The sequence below is a fragment of the Nicotiana tabacum genome, chromosome 2 (genome assembly GCF_000715075.1).
Source record: "Nicotiana tabacum cultivar K326 chromosome 2, ASM71507v2, whole genome shotgun sequence".
Taxonomy (NCBI): domain Eukaryota; kingdom Viridiplantae; phylum Streptophyta; class Magnoliopsida; order Solanales; family Solanaceae; genus Nicotiana; species Nicotiana tabacum.
Window position 1 is genome coordinate 99,528,742 of NC_134081.1, and position 20,082 is coordinate 99,548,823.

At 35.0% G+C, this 20,082-nt stretch overlaps 2 protein-coding genes across 3 annotated transcripts; one reads left to right on the forward strand and one right to left on the reverse strand.

Moving 5' to 3' along the window:
• Positions 1–2,583: 2,583 nt before the first annotated feature.
• On the forward strand, positions 2,584–7,841 carry LOC107801037 (aspartate aminotransferase, mitochondrial). Its single transcript, XM_016624299.2, has 10 exons — positions 2,584–2,836; positions 3,188–3,273; positions 4,722–4,928; positions 5,074–5,179; positions 5,306–5,410; positions 5,484–5,656; positions 6,299–6,458; positions 6,973–7,068; positions 7,170–7,264; positions 7,376–7,841. Exons 1-10 carry the CDS (start codon positions 2,660–2,662, stop codon positions 7,446–7,448), a joined length of 1,278 nt encoding a protein of 425 aa, XP_016479785.1. The 5' UTR covers positions 2,584–2,659; the 3' UTR covers positions 7,449–7,841.
• Positions 7,842–8,469: 628 nt separating this feature from the next.
• LOC107801038 (shaggy-related protein kinase zeta) lies at positions 8,470–13,298 on the reverse strand. Of its 2 annotated transcripts, none has more exons than XM_016624300.2 (12): positions 13,006–13,298; positions 12,026–12,118; positions 11,743–11,802; positions 11,395–11,667; positions 11,237–11,311; positions 11,072–11,128; positions 10,836–10,976; positions 10,683–10,733; positions 10,496–10,591; positions 10,284–10,367; positions 9,992–10,093; positions 8,470–8,902 (listed from the first exon to the last, which is right to left on the reverse strand). In XM_016624300.2, exons 1-12 carry the CDS (start codon positions 13,168–13,170, stop codon positions 8,807–8,809), a joined length of 1,293 nt encoding a protein of 430 aa, XP_016479786.1. In that variant the 5' UTR covers positions 13,171–13,298; the 3' UTR covers positions 8,470–8,806. The 2 variants fall into 2 exon arrangements, with proteins under 2 accessions (XP_016479786.1, XP_016479787.1); XM_016624301.2 differs by lacking the exon at positions 13,006–13,298 and adding an exon at positions 12,201–12,222.
• Between the last annotated feature and the right edge of the window lie 6,784 nt (positions 13,299–20,082).

Consider the following 20,082-nt stretch of genomic DNA (forward strand, 5'->3'; position numbering starts at 1 on the left):
TAAGGATATGTATAACGGATCCAAGACTCGGGTTAGGACAGTAGGAGGAGACTCGAAGCATTTTTCGGTGGTTATGGGGCTACACTAAGGATCTGCGCTCAGCCCTTTCTTATTTGCACTGGCGATAGACGCTCTGACGCACCATATTCAAGGGGAGATGACATGGTGTATGTTGTTTGCGGATGATATAGTTCTGATTGATGAGACGCGAGGAGGTGTTGACGAGTGGCTGGAGGTTTGGAAACAGACCCTTGAGTCTAAAGGTTTCAAGTTGAGCAGTACTAAGACTGAGTACTTGGAGTGCAAGTTCATCGATGTTACGGAGGAAGTGGACAGCGACGTGAGGCTTGATTCACAAGTCATCCCTAAGAAAGGAAGTTTTAAGTACCTTGGGTCGATTATCCAGGGGAACAGGGAGATCGACGATGATGTCGTGCACCGTCGAGGGGCGGAGTGAATGAAATGGAGGTTGGCGTCCGGCATCTTGTGTGACAAGAATGTGCCACCAAAATATAAAAGTAAGTTCTACAAAGTGGTAGTTAGACCGACTATGTTGTATGGGACAGAGTTCTGGCCAGTCAAGAACTCCCATATCCAGAAGATGAAAGTAGCAGAAATAAGGATGTTGAGATGTATGTGCGGGCATACGAGATTGGAAAAGATTAAGAATGAAGGTATTCAGGCAAGGGTGGGTGTGGCTCCCATGGAAGACAAAATGCAGGAAGTGAGGCTTGGATGGTATGTGCACGTGCAGAGGAGAAGCCTAGATACCCCGGTTAGGAGGTGCGAGCGGTTGGCTCTGACGGGTATGAGGAGAGGTAGAGGGCGGCCAAAGAAGTATTGGGGAGAGGTGATTAGGCAGGACATGGCGCGACTCCAGCTCACCGAGGACATGGTCTTTGATAGAAAGGTATGGAGTGAGAGCATTAGGGTTTTAGGTTAGTAGGTAGTGAGCATTTTTCTGCTCCGTTCTGTGTGTAAGTCTAGTCGGTTAGTGTTGTGTTTTAGTATGCTAGTGGTACATGTTGTGCTTGTACTATTTGCTAGGACCTTGTCACTGCACTGATTATTGATATTGCTTTTCCAAGTATGTTTTCTGATACTTAGCTCGTTGGTACTATCTTCCTGGTTATGTTGTTGTTATTATTCTATTGTCGCTTTTCATCTTCTTGTGCCGAGGGTCTATCGGAAATACCTTCTCTACCCCAAGGTAGAGGTAAGGTCTGCGTACACACTACCCTCCTCAAACCCTACTTGTGGGATTATACTGGGTTGTTGTTGTTGTATATTATATCGTAACTAATTTAAACAGTTTTTCTTTGTTATTGAATACAATATTCATTTATGTTAACAAAAAACAAGATTGTATACGGGTAAAATCGGGAATAGAGCATACCCTGATTTCCCAACGAAGAAAACGGAAGAAGGGCATGGACGCACGAGATTGAAATCGAGGCCGGGAACCTTTCGTATCGAGACCCGTGAAACAAGAACGATGTGTTCATCACCGGGCATGATAAAGCAACACTCCCCGAACCTAGAACGAATTCTAAAACCTCGGAAAACACGGTAAACGGTTACACGCGATGGATAAAGGGCCGTGATATTCGTACCTGACCGGATATCACTGCGCGAATCTCGCTCGATGTCGGTTACAGATCAGTAATTAATGAGAAAGGAAGTTTTTTACTTTTTTTAGACTTGTATTGAGGATTAAACTCTCCTACTATATAAAGGGGAGGTTTTTTCTTTTGATAGATATATTGTAACGCGCAAATCAAGGCAATACAAATTTATTTTATGCTTTCTAGCTATTGCAAAAGTTCTTACTTAAATGTGTGTTCTTCATCCGATTTGGGTTCAAACCAAAGGTCCGATCGAGGGCAAAACTACTGTTCAACCTAGGTTCGGGCTAGGCCATAACATTATAACTGGTTTGATCATTTATTTTATCTTTTAACTCGTTTCTCTAATATTCTTAATTATTTGGTTGTATCAATCCATATATCCGATTTAAGGGTACCAGCAGTCTATTTTGTTTTGTTGGCTTTCGTGTTGGCTAAACAGCTGTAGGTTAGTTAGCAAAACACCACTATTCTAATATCCTACTTTATGCTACGCTATTTTATTTTGAGAGTCAAATAATCTTTTATTCATTTCAATTTCTTAAATACTTTAAATATTTCGAATTATAAAAGTTCTTCATATAATAATTATGTAATTTTAACAGTATCTTTTTATTTCAAAAAATTATTAATTTCTAAATTCATCCTAAACATTAAATAATTTAATCGTCATGTTTTAAAATTCGTCATTCAGATAGTATAGTACTACCGCTACTCCACTTGCGATACATACGAAGTAATTAAAATTTTGCCAGATTGGATAGATTATCATTAATACGTCCAACTGTTTTGACGTTTTTGCCCCTCAACTTTGAGCCCAAAAAAAAACAAAAAAAACAAAGCAACATCAGCTTTTTTACCGTTTAGTGATTAAGATTACGCTTCTCGAGGCAAAATCTGTTAGTAACATTGACGGCTCGCTCCGTCTTCCGTCTCCTATATAAATACTAAATTCCCATTTCACACTAATTTCGACGAACACGCCATTTTCCTCGCCTGATTCTCTAAATCCTCTCTCCAGAATCCAGATAACCATGGCGATTCGAGCCGCGATTTCCGGTCGTTCCCTCAAGCATATTAGCTCGTCGGTCGGAGCGCGATCTTTGTCGTCGTTGTGGCGAAACGTCGAGCCGGCTCCTAAAGATCCTATCCTTGGCGTTACCGAAGCTTTCCTCGCCGATCCTACTCCCCATAAAGTCAATGTTGGCGTTGTGAGTTTTTTTTTCCTCTTTGTTTTGCTTCATTTTCCACCTCATTTCGTGTATGCAAGGATTTAGCTTACTTGACCATTTCGCTATACTTCCCTTGGTAGGCCATAGCTGTAAAAAATAGTTTTACTGTGACGAATCATCGACATATGGATACAGAGTATTCTAATGGAGTAGTCAACAACATAAGTCGATCTCAATCGCTTTGGGATTGAGAAAGAGTTTATTGATTTAATTTTTGTATGCGTTCCACTTTTTTCAACTTGATCTATTTAAGAAAAAAATTGAAAAAGATTTGACCTTTTTTCTTAAATTATTTCTTTTATAAAATTTGCTTTTGTGATTATTATACAGGGAGCTTACAGGGACGACAACGGAAAACCCGTGGTACTGGAGTGTGTCAGAGAAGCAGAGCGGAGGATCGCTGGCAGTTTCAACATGTGAGTGCTTCTCCTGATTTATTCATTTTTTTCTGTTATTTATTTGTAATTAATTACGATTACGTTAAATTTGATCTATTAGAAAATATAAACTTCAGCCAGTAAGATTACTTTTTTTCTTCGAGGAGTTTGAGATGTAAAACCCAGGTCGGATGCACTGGGATTCTTAAGTAGTTTGTACAAATATATTCTTAATAGTTTTGTAAAATTTGCTGTATACACACACATGTAATTAATTACCTACTGATCTAGGATTTATAGGTAGTTCGGAAAAATATATTTTCAATATCGTTTAAGAATTTCCTGGGTGTGTATAGTTTGAGTATGAGAAAATGGGTGCATGTGCACCACTGCTTACGCTAGGGATCAGCTTCTAAATAGCTGGTGGTGAGTCTGGTGAGTGGTGACTGTTCTTTATTTTCAGTTACTGTAGCCACAAATTGTTGGTTATTGATTAAGTATAAATAAACGAATGTATTAGTGAGTGCTTATTTGTATGAAGCATCTTTTTTAAGTCTACAGAAATGGGTGGTCCGATATTTTCCACCCGTCAGTTCCTCTAACTAGTTTGATTCTTTGGGACTTTTTCTTTGTATTCTCACGTTTACGCCTAGTGGATGGTGCAGATGGATTTCTTTACTAATTCTTTCTTCTGCGCTTGCAGAGCTTTCTCCCAAGATAAATTATTAATATCAAATTGACCTTTCGATAGTTCAATGGTGTTTAACTTTTTCAAATATTGCCCCACATCCCATTTTATATTATGAAGTTTGAAAAGTTTAACTAGACATGTTGTAATAAATTTTTATTTGAGTTGTGTATTTTATTCATTGTGGTAGGAGAAACTAGAAAGTATTAAAATAACAAGTGAAAAGTCTGTTTTATGGATAAAGAATATTACGTCAAGTTTGAATTTGAAATTTTGAATTGATTTGCTTCTTTAAATTTATGAAACCATCTATGAGAATATTATTAGCACTCCATTTGTCTCATTTTATGTGAAGGCATCTGACTTTGCACAAAGTTAAAAAATATAAAGATACTTACGACGTGAAAGTTTGATATATGCCAAGTACCATAATTATCCTTTTAAGCAAGTGATAGTGAGAGTTTAACATTTCTTTTTGTTCTCTCTTCTTATAAAAGAATGAATTTTGTATCAAGTGGGTCCCAACAAGTCATTCATTAAGGGTAAAACGGGGATGCTAAGATTAACTAATTTCCAAAAAGAGAAAGATTTAATTCTTCTAGGACAGGCTAAAAATGGAAAGTGTTTCACATAAAATGAGACATAGACAATATAAGTTTGTCAAACATTTTGTGACGTCCTAAAATAGAAAGTGTCCTGAGATGGAGGAGAACTACGTTATCTGTTCTCAAAAAAGTGTGTATCATGTGATACTATGTGGATAGTTTAGTTCACATGTTAACAATTCATCATTTATCAGGGAATATCTTCCTATGGGAGGTAGTGTCAACATGATCGAGGAGTCACTGAAGTTAGCCTATGGGGAGAACTCAGACTTGATAAAAGATAAGCGCATTGCAGCAATTCAAGCTTTATCTGGGACTGGAGCATGCCGAATTTTTGCAGACTTCCAAAGGCGCTTTTGTCCTGATTCACAGATTTATATTCCTGTTCCTACATGGTCTAAGTAAGTGTATTCTTCTGCTTCTCGGCATCTCTACAGCATCCTAATTGATCTTCCTCAATTGGTTTTTGCACATTAAAACATGAGTATGCAAATACCTTCAAAATTTTCTAATTTCCTGTCATTACTAATATAAAATTCTTGGCAGTCATCATAACATTTGGAGAGATGCTCATGTCCCTCAGAAAACGTATCATTATTATCATCCTGAAACAAAGGGGTTGGACTTCACTGCACTGATGGATGATATAAAGGTAAGAAAACATATATTTGAGGTTGTTTTCCATGATGGTTTGTTCTCCTGTTTGATGATATAGCGTCCCTCCTCAAGTGGCAATTATGTGTTCTATCCTGACGTATTTCAATTTTCATTGACATAGAATGCCCCAAATGGATCATTCTTTCTGCTTCATGCTTGTGCTCACAATCCTACTGGGGTGGATCCTACAGAGGAACAATGGAGGGAGATCTCGCACCACTTCAAGGTAATGATTTTGTATATTTTGTCTCTCCTTTTTCTTGTACCAAGTCATACTAAATTTATTACACTGGTTCCAGGTGAAGGGACATTTTGCTTTCTTTGACATGGCCTATCAAGGATTTGCTAGTGGGAATCCAGAGAAGGATGCTAAGGCAATCAGGATATTTCTTGAAGATGGTCATCCGATAGGATGTGCCCAATCATATGCAAAAAATATGGGACTATATGGCCAGAGAGTTGGTTGCCTAAGGTAAACTACTACTCCCACTATCATATCTTATTTGCCCTAGTTACAATCTGGAGAGTCAAACTAACTTTTTGTTAGACCTTAGTCGGTCTATTTTTCAAATGTTCTAATTCCAAAAGCAGTTACTACTATTTCCTGTAAATTCTAGATTAATTAACTTTTTATTATACCTCATTATCTTCATTTAGTAGCTAATTTTACCATATATCATATTTTTCATATTATCAATATGTAGAGAGAATTATTTATTTAAATATTTTAAGTTTATTTATAAAAAATTGAGTTCTTTCCGATAACTTCAGTTCATTTCCACCTCAAAGTCCAACTCGACGTGAAAAGCAGAATTTTGCTAGTCAAAACTTGGATCCAACAATTATTTAGAATAAATTGAGTTCTTTCCGATAACTTCAGTTCATTTCCACCTCAAAGTCCAACTCGACGAGAAAAACAGAATTTTGCTAGTCAAAACTTGGATCCAATGAAAAGCACCAAAATTTTGGTTTTAAATTACAAAATAATGTATACTCTAGGTTTTTGTCCTATGCAAGTGATTTTACGGTCTTAAAATAAAGCATCAATCAATCCCTTAAACACACACAAAGCCCTCTAATACATTTGCTGAGATGCTTCCGCAATTCACTGCAGTGTGGTTTGTGAGGATGAAAAGCAAGCAGTGGCAGTGAAAAGTCAGTTGCAGCAACTTGCTAGGCCCATGTACAGTAATCCACCTGTTCATGGTGCGCTCGTTGTTTCTACCATCCTTGGAGATCCAAACTTGAAAAAGCTATGGCTTGGGGAAGTGAAGGTAATGTGATTAGAACGAGATAAAGATTTATGATTGTATAACTATCATTGGTATTTTGACGACAGATAGGAACTAGGAACCTTGCTATTAAAGATATTTTCTTGCCTTAATTTTGAAAAAAGGGAATTTTCTCGCTTTTTTGGAATGTATGAGATTTGGATAGAACTATCACATGGAAATGCTGTACCATTTTCTGCTACTCACATGGAAAAGATCCTTTTCTTTTGCTGATCTGTTTAAGCACCAATTTGCCATAGCTTTGTTGTCCTATATTTTCAGCCACAGAAATAAGTCTAAACCAGTCCCAAGCTTTAATAAGCTTTCATTGCGTGGTAGTGTCAGCCGCATAAATTGGTCAGTGCAGCCATTAACTGTTTTCTTCATGGGGCCTGTTAACCTTGTATTTCTCCAAGGTCAAGTTGTTGGTGTTGTGGCTGCTTTTTAGCTTTGTACTCATTATCAGAGCATCATATGTTAAACGTAAAGGTTCAATGACTAAGAGTTTTTTTTCCAGGGCATGGCTGATCGCATCATCGGGATGAGAACTGCTTTAAGAGAAAACCTTGAGAAGAAGGGCTCACCTCTATCGTGGGAGCACATAACCAATCAGGTATTGAAATCAATGACTTCTGTTGCGTTCTATACTAGTATATAACTATTAGAACACTATGGCTCACCTATTGCCCCATTAATACTCGATACTGCCTACAGATTGGCATGTTCTGCTATAGTGGGATGACACCCGAACAAGTTGACCGTTTGACAAAAGAGTATCACATCTACATGACTCGTAATGGTCGTATCAGGTATAATCACTCATTCACGAATTTCTGCTTAATGCTCCGGTGTTCTTGTACGAGTTAATATCTCATTAATTTTTCCACTATGTTATACTGTGTGTTTTGTATGTTGTGCAGTATGGCAGGAGTTACTACTGGAAATGTTGGTTACTTGGCAAACGCTATTCATGAGGTTACCAAATCAGCTTAATGTCTGAAATCATGGATTCAATTTGAATAACTAGCAGTGGAAGGCTGTGGAAACGACATCAAATGTCTGAATATAGAGATTCATTTTTTCCTTGTAGGATGGACACTGTTGAATTCCTTTTTTTCTAATGGGTGAGTGAATTGAGGAAACATGTTATAATAGCTAAGTTAAAATAATCATACTGACAGAGGAACGAATAGGGACTTGATTCTGGGAGAATTTTGAGGTGTAGAAGCAGACTCATTATATAGCAATGTTGAGGTGAAGTTTCTCTGTTGTATTATATGTCATTCTAGGATACATCCAGTAATATAACTAGCACAACCCGGCACCATTTGCCGTGAGGCAACTCATCTAATATTCTTATGTTATCATAATTCTAGGTTGCATCAACTGAACTTCATTTGCCTTAAAATCTCAGTTTTCTGATTTTGTTCAACATTTCTGCTGTTTGAGTAAGGCAGAATTCGAAAAAAAAAAACCCACCTTTTTCAACTCTTTAACTATAACTGGAAAAGGATCATGTTTAAAAAGATGCACCTTCTATAATTTAATTCAACTAAAGTAGCTTCATTTTGAAATATTTCTTGGTCAAGGACTCCAGGGAAATAGCTGAAACAGTCGTCTCGTAACCAGCAGTGTTATGGCATGATAAGTATTTGGCATTATTTTGTCAGCTATCCTATTAAACAGCCTTAGCTACATTGAGTTTGGTCCAAGTGGTATTTGAATCAAACTCACTTAAGAGCATATAACTATTAAGAAAATCTGACATCTGCTCTCTACATACTTGATTCTTCTTTAAAATGGTACATTTTTCTTCCTTCTTTGACTGTTGGGTTTCCTAGTAATAATTTTCCTCTACTAAAACACAACTATGAAACTTGAGAAATCTAGTATCAGATTTTAAATTTTATTTGTACCCTTATAAATTTAACCATCATTAGTTTAAGAAAAACAAACAAATTTAACTTAGAGGGAAGGATAGCATTTGCTCCAGACACTGGAGAATAGAAAAAAGAGCAAAAAGGAATTGCATGTAAATATAAATAGCCACAACTAAAAGCTACAAATCCTATTGTCTTCTCAAGGAAATCTGCCTAACTAGACATTACAATATTTATCATTTTATACTCCTATCTGAAATTTTCTTATCAAAAACAATATACAGAAGCGGCAACAAGCCTGCTATTAAGATGACATAGTAGCAGGATCAATTCCTTGCAAGCCAAGCAGCGACTATACGCATACAACTTACAGGCGTACATAGCTGCTGGTTAAGCCAAAATGCCAGGTTAGCTAAATCCACAAAGCCTCCCTCTACCTTGATACACCAGCTTTATATTTCATTAGGACAATTACGTCGCACCGGGATAGGGAAAATTCAAACCAGTTTGCCTCCAAACATGCTCAGGGATCAGCTTGCTTACCAAATCAGGTGAAGCTCCAGTTAACTGCAAGCAACAGGCAGACACAACATTACTTTCATGGTCCCCCGACATCTTTGCAAGGGAAATTTAATCACAAAGAAACAAAAGACTGGTCCATGTATGTTGAACAACCCACTAGTAAAAAACAAGAGCCCACCTAGTTGACAATGAGAATAAATACCCAATGCCTGCCTCATACAAAATTTTATATACACACACATGCGCAATGAGAATAAATACCCAATGCCTGCCTCATACAAAATTTTATATACACACACACATGCGCGCGCGTGTGTGTGCAATTCCTGAGAGAAGGCTCGTATTGGATAATAACAGGAACCTTTTTCTAATGGTTAATGTTTCTGATAATAAGTTGTGAAGCCAAAATTATTATCTTGATGTTTAAAGATCTGCTAACTGTTGGAAAATGGAAGCTTTTACCGAGAGATAAAATTCTAAAACCATCAATTACCATAGATGAATTCTCACAACAATCAACCACCAAAACTTGTTCTATTGAATAGCTCCACAATAATAGGTAACTATAAATATGAATACTTAGATTCATGCACGTGCAGACAAATTTTAATACTCACGTTTTGAAGCAAAGTACAGATGAATAGAAGTGATTGTTATTTGTTAGGAAAAGGACAATGAATTATCAAAAAAAGGAAAAAGGAATATGAACGACAAGATGCATGACGCACTTAAAAGTACAAGAAAAAAGGACCACACAAAAATCATGAGCTAATATGTAACGCATCACTTTCCGGTATTATTCACTTTTGAATATCTTTTCCTAAAAGGACTTACTTTAAAAGTTCCTTTCCTGTAATTACCACTTCACACGAGAAAAACATTTGCTTCCCCACTCCCAACTCAACACTTCCGTTTTTGTTTATAACAAACATCTTAATAATAGATATGGAAAAACAATGCTCTAATTGACAAAATAAATCTTTTGATGGCTGTGTAGAATTGCATAACCGTAAATTCAACCAGTGAGCCAACAATTCGTCAAAAATTCAAAGATAAGGTCAGACAGAATAGTTAAATAGTTATGGGCAAATATAATTATATTAGTAAAGGAACAAAAAAATTCGGAAAACATACTTCCTGTTTGAAGTTGAAAAGAGGTGGAAATGGACGTCCATTCGGGAGACGGGCATTGGGCTCACGAAGCTCATCAAAGAATGGATGTGCACACGCTTCTAGCTGCAAGGAGTAAAAGCAGGTAAATAGAGTGATATAGCAAATGTTTTGAAGATGATACAACAGTACTTTAAAGTCTATCACTTGCACAAGAGGAAATAAAGCTGCAAAAAGCAATTCCATCTTGTGACTAATGCCTAGCTATATGTCACTGTCCGATTGCTCTTCACATAGAGAGAATGAGACAACTTACCGCGGTACAGCGAAGACTTGGTGAATATTGGAGAAGCCGTGAAGCAAGATCAATTGCTTCAGGGGGCATTCTTTTGTGGAATACCTGAAACCATGGAAGTTTTTTAGCTCTCTTTTCAATTAAATCTGATCCTAGGGGTAGTTAACATAAATATTTCAACAACAATATGACCTAATTCAGAATAACTACTAAAATATAATAATGCACAATACCTTGTGCCAAGGATGAGCTTTTCTCTGTGGGAATCTGAAATCCGTGTAATTTGGGTTCATACATCGAATTTCTTCTCGAGTAGGAGTACCAAGGACCTGTGACAAGGTCTCGCATTAGTAAAAAGAGATCCATGTAAGTGTTATCAGGATTACTAGAATGTCCAAAGATGAAAGTACAAAGACACACCTTGATAATCTCTACAATTTGGTCTACAGCATTTTCGCCGGGAAAGAGTGGCTGTCATAGTATATGATTAATGAAAGCTCAATAAAGTAACAAACTCCAATGAAATAATAGATAAGAAAACTATCCACTTGAAAACAAAGTTATAACACAAACCTGCCCCAGAAGAAGCTCAGCAAGAACACATCCAGCTGACCAAATATCAATTGCTGTTGTATATTCTGTGGCACCAAATATGAGTTCTGGAGCTCTGTAGTAGCGAGAGCAAATGTATGAAATATTTGCTTCACCGTTCACCTGTGCATGGGAAAGTCTTTTAGTATTAAAATGCAACAAAATGAAATGGTTCAATTTAAATGTTATGCGCAAAATAATTCTCCTGACAAACATACCAGGACTTTTGCACTTCCAAAGTCACAAAGCTTGACTTGATGGGTCAGAGGATCAACCTTCAAACGACATACAATATAGATTTAGGTCAACGGTATCATACAATAGGCATAAAGTGGATTCCCCTTCACATACAATAGGAGTAAAGTGGATTCGCATTCACATACCAAAAGATTTTGTGGTTTCACATCTCTATGGCAAATTCTTGGAACATTATGAATGTAAGCCAGCCCCCTGAATATCTGACATACAACTTACTTTATTAGGATCACATAATATCCAATTGCAGAAGAGGCACAGAAGATAAAGGAGGAGAGAAGTAAACCTGATACATATAAAGTTTGACATAGATGAGTGGCATCCTTTGGTTTGAATTGCTATAGTGCCTTAAAACCTTGTATAAACTTTCAGGGACATAATCCATGACCAAATTAAGGAAAAGTTCGTCTCTACTTGTCGTGGAAAAGAAGCAGTGCTTTAGAGAAATGACATTTGGGTGATCCATCAAGCGCATCAGCTGTAGTTCACGATTTTTATACCGTTTATCCTGCAAAACCTTCTTTATGGCCACGGTCTCTCCAGTTTCCAAGCATTTTGCCTAGAGACAGCAATGCTAGGTTACTCTATGTACAAGCGGACTGATTCAAAGTTATAATTAAGTTAACCCACAAACCTGAAACACTATTCCAAATGATCCTGTACCGACAACTCGCTCTGCCATGTAACTGATGGTCTGCAGAAAATAAATATGAACAAAAGTGTCAATATTTCTGAAAAAAACATGTTTAGCAGAGGAATGAAATCGCAAAAATATCTCATCAGATTCTGTCACTTAAACCATCTAAAGCGTTGACACCAAAGATTAGAATCCCAATATTAATGAACCAAGAAATTACAAAAAATTGAATTTCCAAACGAATAAGAACCAAAGAAACTGACATATATCAGGTACACACCCTTTTTGGTTCTCCATTCTTGCCTCCAATTGTGGTTGAAATAATGTGACCAGTGACAGCACCATTACCCTCAACAGCGGCAGCTGACATTTCCTACAATGCAAAACAAGCAAGGTCAATTGCAATGCCAAAAGAACTCCATCTCGTTTAGAAAATAGTAAGACCCCACCATTACCATAACCTGTCAGACGACCTTACAAAATCGTTCAACAGAAACAGTAAAGCAGCGAATGGCATAAAACATAGGCTTTAAGAAGCATCACATGGTAGAGGCTTGTAACTGAAACAAATACACTATTTAAGGAGAATCAGCCATCACCATTCACATGAAGCAAACCCTATGAAAGATTGAAGCACAATTTACCTAAAGATGAAGAAAAGCAGCTAAAAAGCCTTTTCATAAAAAGAGACTTGCAAGCAACCTAATAAAATTTAAGAATACCTGTCCTATATAATTCCCAACACACAAACAAGATAAAAGGGTAAAAGAGTCACTACCCACCATAAAAAACCTCATGGATCTAACTCAAAATGTGCACTTTATACGAAACCCCAAAATCAGCTACACTAGAAACAAGTACTAGTATAGAGCAAACAGCAAGAAAACCAAGAGTAATATTTTGGTAAATAAAACCAAAAATATGAAGCGGAAGCTACTCAAAGTTACAGTTTTGAATATGTTAAGAGCTACAAAATAAAGATGTCCAAAAGGAAAAGAAAACTAAAAACAAAAACACTTTCTGCTGCTCTCTCATTTTGTTTCGGAAATACATTATTTTCCCCAGCAGCTGCAGAGCACCTCGCTTTAAGCAACTAACCCAAAAAAATCGAGTCGCCGGAAAATTCACCGGCGATATCTCCGACGAACATTCCGGTCATGGAGAAGGCATGAACTCAAAGAGATCGAAGCACAAAGAACAAGAGCAATAACAAGGACAAAGAGTGTGAGTATGTGGTTTTGGGAAAAAAGGTAAAAGTACCTTGTCGGAATCCGTTTCCGGTCGTACGCCGGCGACGGCGGGCCTAACGGCAGCTGCTGCTCCTTGATCACGATGAGCATTCTGCTGATGCTGAAGAAGTTGAAGATTAAGATGATTTTCCGGTGGATTAGGGTGCTGCTGAGGTACCAGCGGTAACGAGGCCATTTGCTCTTCTTCCTCTACACTCTGCTTCTTTCTTTTCTTCTTTCTCTAATTGCTTTTATTACTTCCCCTTAACCCCACTACTACTACTGCTGCTGCTGCTGTTCTCACTCTCTCTCTCTCTCTCTCTCCAAATAAGGTAACAATTTACATTAATACTTATTTATATTTTTATTACTATTTCAATTTGTGATTAATATTTTTTATTTTTATTAAATTTTTACTTTATAGAAAAAAATGTGGATGAGAATTCAAGGTGGGGAAGCCAAACCTTCAGGATCAAGCTAGCCAACTAACTGAACTATTAATTATTCAACTTTTTATTTGATGTAAACAATGTGTTCGAATAATTTTTTAAGTTATGTTAAAGATAATTTTTAGAAGTTGAAGTTACATTTGTCATACATTTTACTTAGAAAAGAATTGAAGTTTTGTGAGTGAAAAAAAATAATTCACTCAAAAACCAAATTTTTCTCAAAAACAAATAAAATCCCATGAAAAAAAATAACGTTTTCAAAACAATTTTTTTTTAAAAAAGTTCTATGTCTAAATGCAAGCTAAAATTCACTCTATCCGTTTATGAATTTCCAAACGTACTCATTTAAGCATGCTTTACGTTTATTCCTTTAAGGGTTAGTTTGATTGGAAAAGAGTTATGTCACGATCAATTATTTCGAGATTAGTTATTTCATATTTTTATGGAGATAAAAAAAATACTACAATTTCGAGATAATTAATCCCGGAATTAATTATATCGTAATTTTCTCTCAACGAAACATAATATAAACTCTTCTTAAATTTAATTCTGAAATTAATTATTCTTTATCCCTCGTACCAAAGAAGCACTTAGAATTTTAATTAAGCTTACCATATACACTATCTAAGAGAAAAAAAAGTTTACATATATACTGCTGGATATCTCTTTCTATTTATTGCAATTTTTGACATCATTAGTGCAACTTCTATTGCTCTTTCCTAAAAATGTATATCTGCTAAGGCGTACAGTACAATACAGTCTTTTGAACTTTTAGCTTTTTTGACTAGCAATAGTGATACTTCTTCACTTTTTATAAATTTTAGCTCTTTCGTTTGGCTGTGGGTGCATGAATTAGCTTTTCAAACTTTCTAACTCCAATCATTAAAAAGAAAGCACTATGCTAGTAGTTTGTCCCTCAAAATAATATATTTGGGACAAAAAGTCTTATTGACCGCTTTAAATAGTTTTTTTTGAACCCTAAGTTATTTTTGCTGCTTTTTATTTTATATTGTCAAAAAAGTATATTTATTTTCTAATATTATTAATGATATTGCACATTTGTGCATATTGTTATAAGAAAAATCAAATTATGGTGGATGTCTACTCTTCCTCCATGATCTTCTCAAATGCTTAATGACATATTCAATGACATATTTCTATGCTTAATGACATATTCAATGACATATTTTTCTTCACTTTTCATGCCTATATAAAGGCCTTGTAATAGATAGGAAAATACACACAATTGAAGAAGAAAATCTCTTCCTTCTCTCTATCTCCATTTCTTGTTCATGTTTTACTAAATTGCTTTTATTTCATAACAACATGTCTTGTTCATGTTTTACTAAGTTGCTTTTATTTTATAACACGTTATCAACACGAATTGCTCATTTCATAATCTTCTATGTCAAGACTATATAAGTTATAAGCAGGCAATGAGATTAAGTACAATGAAAAATGTCTTGGATGATAATACAAAGATAAGTTTTACATCCATCTAAACCCATTCATATTTTCATATCTTTGCATTAACTTTATGTACAGTGTTTAGTAAATATATTTTTTTCAATTGTATCCAGTGAAATAAAGAACTGGAAAGGTATGTCTTTATTTGCTACATCTCTTATAGGACAAAGATAATATTCTAACGTATATATATGTTCTGACCTTTTACATACTATGATAGATAATTATTAAGGTAATTTAGTAATAATTTTTTTACCATCACATGATGTATTTCATTGAAAGCAAAATTATCAAATATGTAGGCGATTTTACAGTACCTTGCAAATTTGGCATTCGAATATACAATCAATATAAACTCATTATAGTTATAATTTATAATAGTCACAGTTATGCATTAAGCCTTAAATATTTTTGCTGGAAACATAAGGCTCATTCCTCCGTATTGGATTTTTTTGGTGAAGTTCTTATAGTCTTTGAAATATAAGTGGTTATAGGTTATCTGCACCTTTCCCCTAATTAATTTATTAAAATGTAAAAGTGATTGTATCATTTGAAAACAAAATGGCATATATCCTAACTAGTATTTTTGTTGCAGAGAAACTGTTTCAAGATTAAAATAGTTATATATGTTTTCTTGAAAGTTAATTTACTTATGCCTATAATTATGAAGTAATAATATTTTAAAGGTTCGAGTGCGAGTCCTAGTGAATTTTGGCCCATTATGCCAAAGTTTTAGGGTAAAACAATGGGTTCATGTCCCAACGCACTATGTTGATGAAAAGATGTTGGATTCAAGTTCCAACGCATTATGGCCTAGCATGCCTTTATATGGGTAAGGCATTGGGTTTGAGTCCTAATGCACCATATTAATAATAATAATAACTAAAGAAAAAATAATGTAACTTTCATGAAAAAATATGAAGCTTGTCCCACTTGATTTGCTCCATTCTTGAAGTGAATGTGATAGCAGTGCATGATAAGTCTAAATAAAGACAAGTGGTTGACCAATGAATGTGGGCATGCGAAAGGTCAAAATAATAATAGTTATCACTATGGTAATTATAAAAAGGGAGAAATTCTTTGAAGAGAATGTGACTTGTGATAAACATTGAGATTGCATACTCATTCCTGAAAGTGAATGTGAAAATATATATATGATAAAGATTATGCATAATAATGTACTTGTGCATAGTTGGATAAATACTACAACTCATTTCTAAGGGAGGTTTGAGACAAAGAAAGATAATGAATATTATTGTGTAGTTACATAAATATATCATTGGTCGCATGCATATGATACGCCAAAATATATTTTGTCATGCCTTATGAAAGTTATTAAAAGCAAAAAAAATTATTTTGCTTGTGATGATTTTGAACATTACAATTATTATGATATGATTCTTTTTGTGAAGGAGACATTCATTATATGGATGGTATGACAAAAGATCTTGTAGTACAAAAACAGTTAAGAACTCTCAAAAAACTAATTTGTTACTACCTGGATGAATGAAATTGTTCATAAAATTAATATTGTAGTAAGTCTCAAAAGAAATATTTTGATTTACAAATATATTAGCCAAAGTGGTTGGCATATTGAAACTATAAATGAAAAGAAGATTGAATATCTTTATATTACTATAATCATACCGGGTAAATATGAAAGGTTACCTGACTTTTTTTTTATTTGTACTACACAAGTATAAGCATGATGATGCAATCACAAGCCACAAGTATACTAGAGGTTTACTGAAATAAATATTAGTTGGCATGACCGGTTGACCATCTCGTTTCAATTATGATGCGAAAAAAATTAATTGAGAATTACATTGGCATATATTGAAGAAATATAAGATTCTTCAAGAATTCTCTTGTGCTGCTTATTCTCATGATATACCAATTAAGGTTAGGGATTGAATCCCTTGATTTCTGAAACGAATAAAAGGTGATAAATATATGGGCCCAGTCACCTTTCATGTGGACCATTTACTATTATATGATTTTCATAGATGCATCTATTTTATGGTCACATGTGCATTTGTTATCAACTTGTAATTTGGCTTTTGCAAGATTGATTGCTCAAATTATTAGAGCACAGTTCCAGAATATAAATTATGATGATTTATCTTGATAATACTGGTTTAAATCCAAGTTGGTTTAGTAGAAATTGTATGCCTCCAATTATATCTAAACCATTGGTTATGAGAACAAAATTGTCAAAATAGAATTTGGTATTTGATGTATTATTTAATATACAACAGCACTTGTAAGCATCTAGCCAAGTTATGATAAGTTCTCCCTATCACAATCGGTTCAGGGTCAGGAACCAAATAATTTTCATCTAGAAATATGAATGTGCTATATGATTTAATTATTCTACCACAGTGCACAAAGATGGATCCCCAAATAAGGCTAGGGATATGTATTGGTGATCCCAACAATAGGGAGAGAAAATGGGCAGCTGAAAAAGTAATGCATGTAATGAATTATTATGAGTACATCGAGATCCTCGTACGAGAAAATGTGAACTTGAAGTTCAAGTGATAATTCATTTGCAAAATATTGCCGGGCGTATCTGCTGACCCAAAGCTAAATGTCATATTCAACTGCTAATGCTCCAAATAAAATAAAGTCCATAATGAATAGAGTCCATGGCATGCATAAGCATAATAGACTAATCGGTTCCAAAGATAAAACTCCTTGAAGAAGGAGAGGAGCAAATGTTCAAGGTGGTCATAATAAGGAGGCAAGTGCTCTAGAAGAGCACCACGACATAACACTTCATAAGACCTTATGGGAGAGGCTCAGGTACCTGAAAATAATAAGATAAAGAGATCTCAATAAGTTATGTCTTTATTGAATAATAGTAGAACCGATATAAAATGATCGTCGACGATATTGTTAATATAATGTAGCGCTCAATATTATTAATATTGACGAGGATCTTGAGATCAAATCTGTCATGAAATTTGGACAGATAAATAATTGGCCAAATGAAAAATACGCAATAAAAATTGATTTCACGTGAAAAATATGAAGTTGGACGGATAGTCCTAACACCTAAAAGTATAAAGCCAGTTGAGGTATAAATGTGTTCTTGTGCGAAAAAAAGAAGAAGGTCAAGTCGATAGACATAAAGACGACTTGTGTCACAAGAAGATTTGCAAATATCCTAGCATTGATTATATAGAGACATGTTTTCCTGTGGTGGATGTCGCCATTTCAGGTTTTAATCTGGCAATACAAGAAAAACGTGATATGCGTATAATGAAAATCATTGAAGGATTTAAATTGTTCTGAAGCATATTAAGGTTTTCAAGTAATTTATTAAATAAAGCTTCAAAAATCCTTATACGGATTGAAACAATTAGGGCACATATGGTATAATCGCCTGAGTGAGTACCTGTTGAAAGAAGGGTACAAGAATGATTTGATTTGTCCTTGTGTCTTTATAAAATGATCTAGATCTAAATTTGTTATAATCACCGTGTATGTTGATGATTTAAATATCATTGGAACTCCTAGGGAGCTCCCTAAAGCAGTAGAGCTTCCTAAAGTAGTAGACTATCTAAAGAAAGAATTTGTAATGAAATCTTGGAAAGACAAAATTTTGTCTTGGTCTACAAATTGAGTATATGAAAGATGGAATTTTTTTCCATCAATCAACATACACTAAAATAATTTTAAAGCGATTTTATATGGATAAAGCACATCCATTCCGACCTCATAAAAATAATGAAGAGCTTCTTGGTCCCGACGTACCATATCTTAGTGCAATTGGTGCACTAATGTATCTTTCTAATATTACAAAGTCTGACATAATTTTTTCAGTTAATTTCTTAATAAGATATAGCTCTGCTCCTACAAGGAGATATTGGAATGGAATCAAACACATATTGCGGTATCTAAAAGGGACCATCGGTATGGGATTGTTTTATGGAAATGATTGCAGTCCCGATCTTGTTAGTTATGTCGATGCTAGGTATTTATATGACCCACAAAAGGTTCGATCTCAAACAGGCTATGTGTTTACATATGGAGGCACTGCCATATCTTGAAGATCGATTAAGCAATCAATCGTGACTACTTCATCTAATCATGATGAGATAATTGCTATTCATGAAGCAAGTCGAGAATGTGTATGGTTGAGGTCTATAATACACCTTATTCGAGACAAATATGGTTTGAAGTGTGACAAACCACCCACAATTTTGTATGAAGACAATGCAACATGCATATCCCAGTTGAAGGGAGGATTCATAAAATGGGATAGGACAAAGCACATTTTACCAAAGTTATTTTTTACACATGATCTTCAAAAGAATGGTGATATCAATGTGCAACAGATCCGTTCAAGTGATAATATGGTTGATTTGTTCACCAAATCTCTACCGACGTCAACCTTCAAGAAACTAGTGTACAAGATTGGGATGCGAAGGCTCAAGGATGTGAATTGATGCTCTCATCAGGGGGAGTTAATACGTATTGTACTTTTTTTTTCTTACAAGGTTTTGTCCCACTGGGTTTTCCTTGCATGGTTTTTAACGAGGCAATCAAAAGGCGTATTTCTAAATATGTGTACTCTTTTTCCCTCACTAGAATTTTTTTTTCCCATAGGTTTTTTTCTTTTTCTAATAAGGTTTTAACGAGGTACATTATCTATGGACATCCAAGGGGGAGTGTTATAAGAAAAATCAAATTATGGTGGATGTCTACTCTTCCTCCATGATCTTCTCAAATACTTAATGACATATTCAATAACATATTTCTATGCTTAATGACATATTCAATGACATATTTTTCTTCACTTTTCATGCATATATAAAGGCCTTGTAATAGATAGGAAAATACACACAATTGAAGAAGAAAATCTCTTCCTTCTCTCTATCTCTATTTCTTGTTCATGTTTTACTAAATTGCTTTTATTTCATAACAACATGTCTTATTCATCTTTTACTAAGTTGCTTTTATTTTATAATAATATTCCTTTTTTCCACCCCAAAAATGATAAACAAGTGCATGCTAGCTAAAGGTGGATTATGAATTCAACTAAGTCTAATATTTAGATACAAAATATAAATACACATAAAATATCACAAATGATTCAATAAGTACATATTACAACAACAACAACTCTAGTATAGTCCACAAGTGGGATTTGGGATTGGGGAGAGTAGATTGTAGACCCTTGGCTA

Bases quoted from the DNA above. Each gene is read 5' to 3' on its own strand.
- LOC107801037 (XM_016624299.2), top strand. From the start codon at position 2,660: ATGGCGATTCGAGCCGCGATTTCCGGTCGTTCCCTCAAGCATATTAGC. The intron at 3,274-4,721 runs GTGAGTGCTTCT...ATCATTTATCAG, and splicing joins ATCGCTGGCAGTTTCAACAT to GGAATATCTTCCTATGGGAG. The intron at 7,265-7,375 runs GTATAATCACTC...TATGTTGTGCAG, and splicing joins ACTCGTAATGGTCGTATCAG to TATGGCAGGAGTTACTACTG.
- LOC107801038 (XM_016624300.2), bottom strand. From the start codon at position 13,170: ATGGCCTCGTTACCGCTGGTACCTCAGCAGCACCCTAATCCACCGGAA. The intron at 10,734-10,835 runs GTTTGTGTTATA...ATACTATGACAG, and splicing joins CTGAGCTTCTTCTGGGGCAG to CCACTCTTTCCCGGCGAAAA. The intron at 10,094-10,283 runs GTAAGTTGTCTC...TACTCCTTGCAG, and splicing joins CAAGTCTTCGCTGTACCGCG to CTAGAAGCGTGTGCACATCC.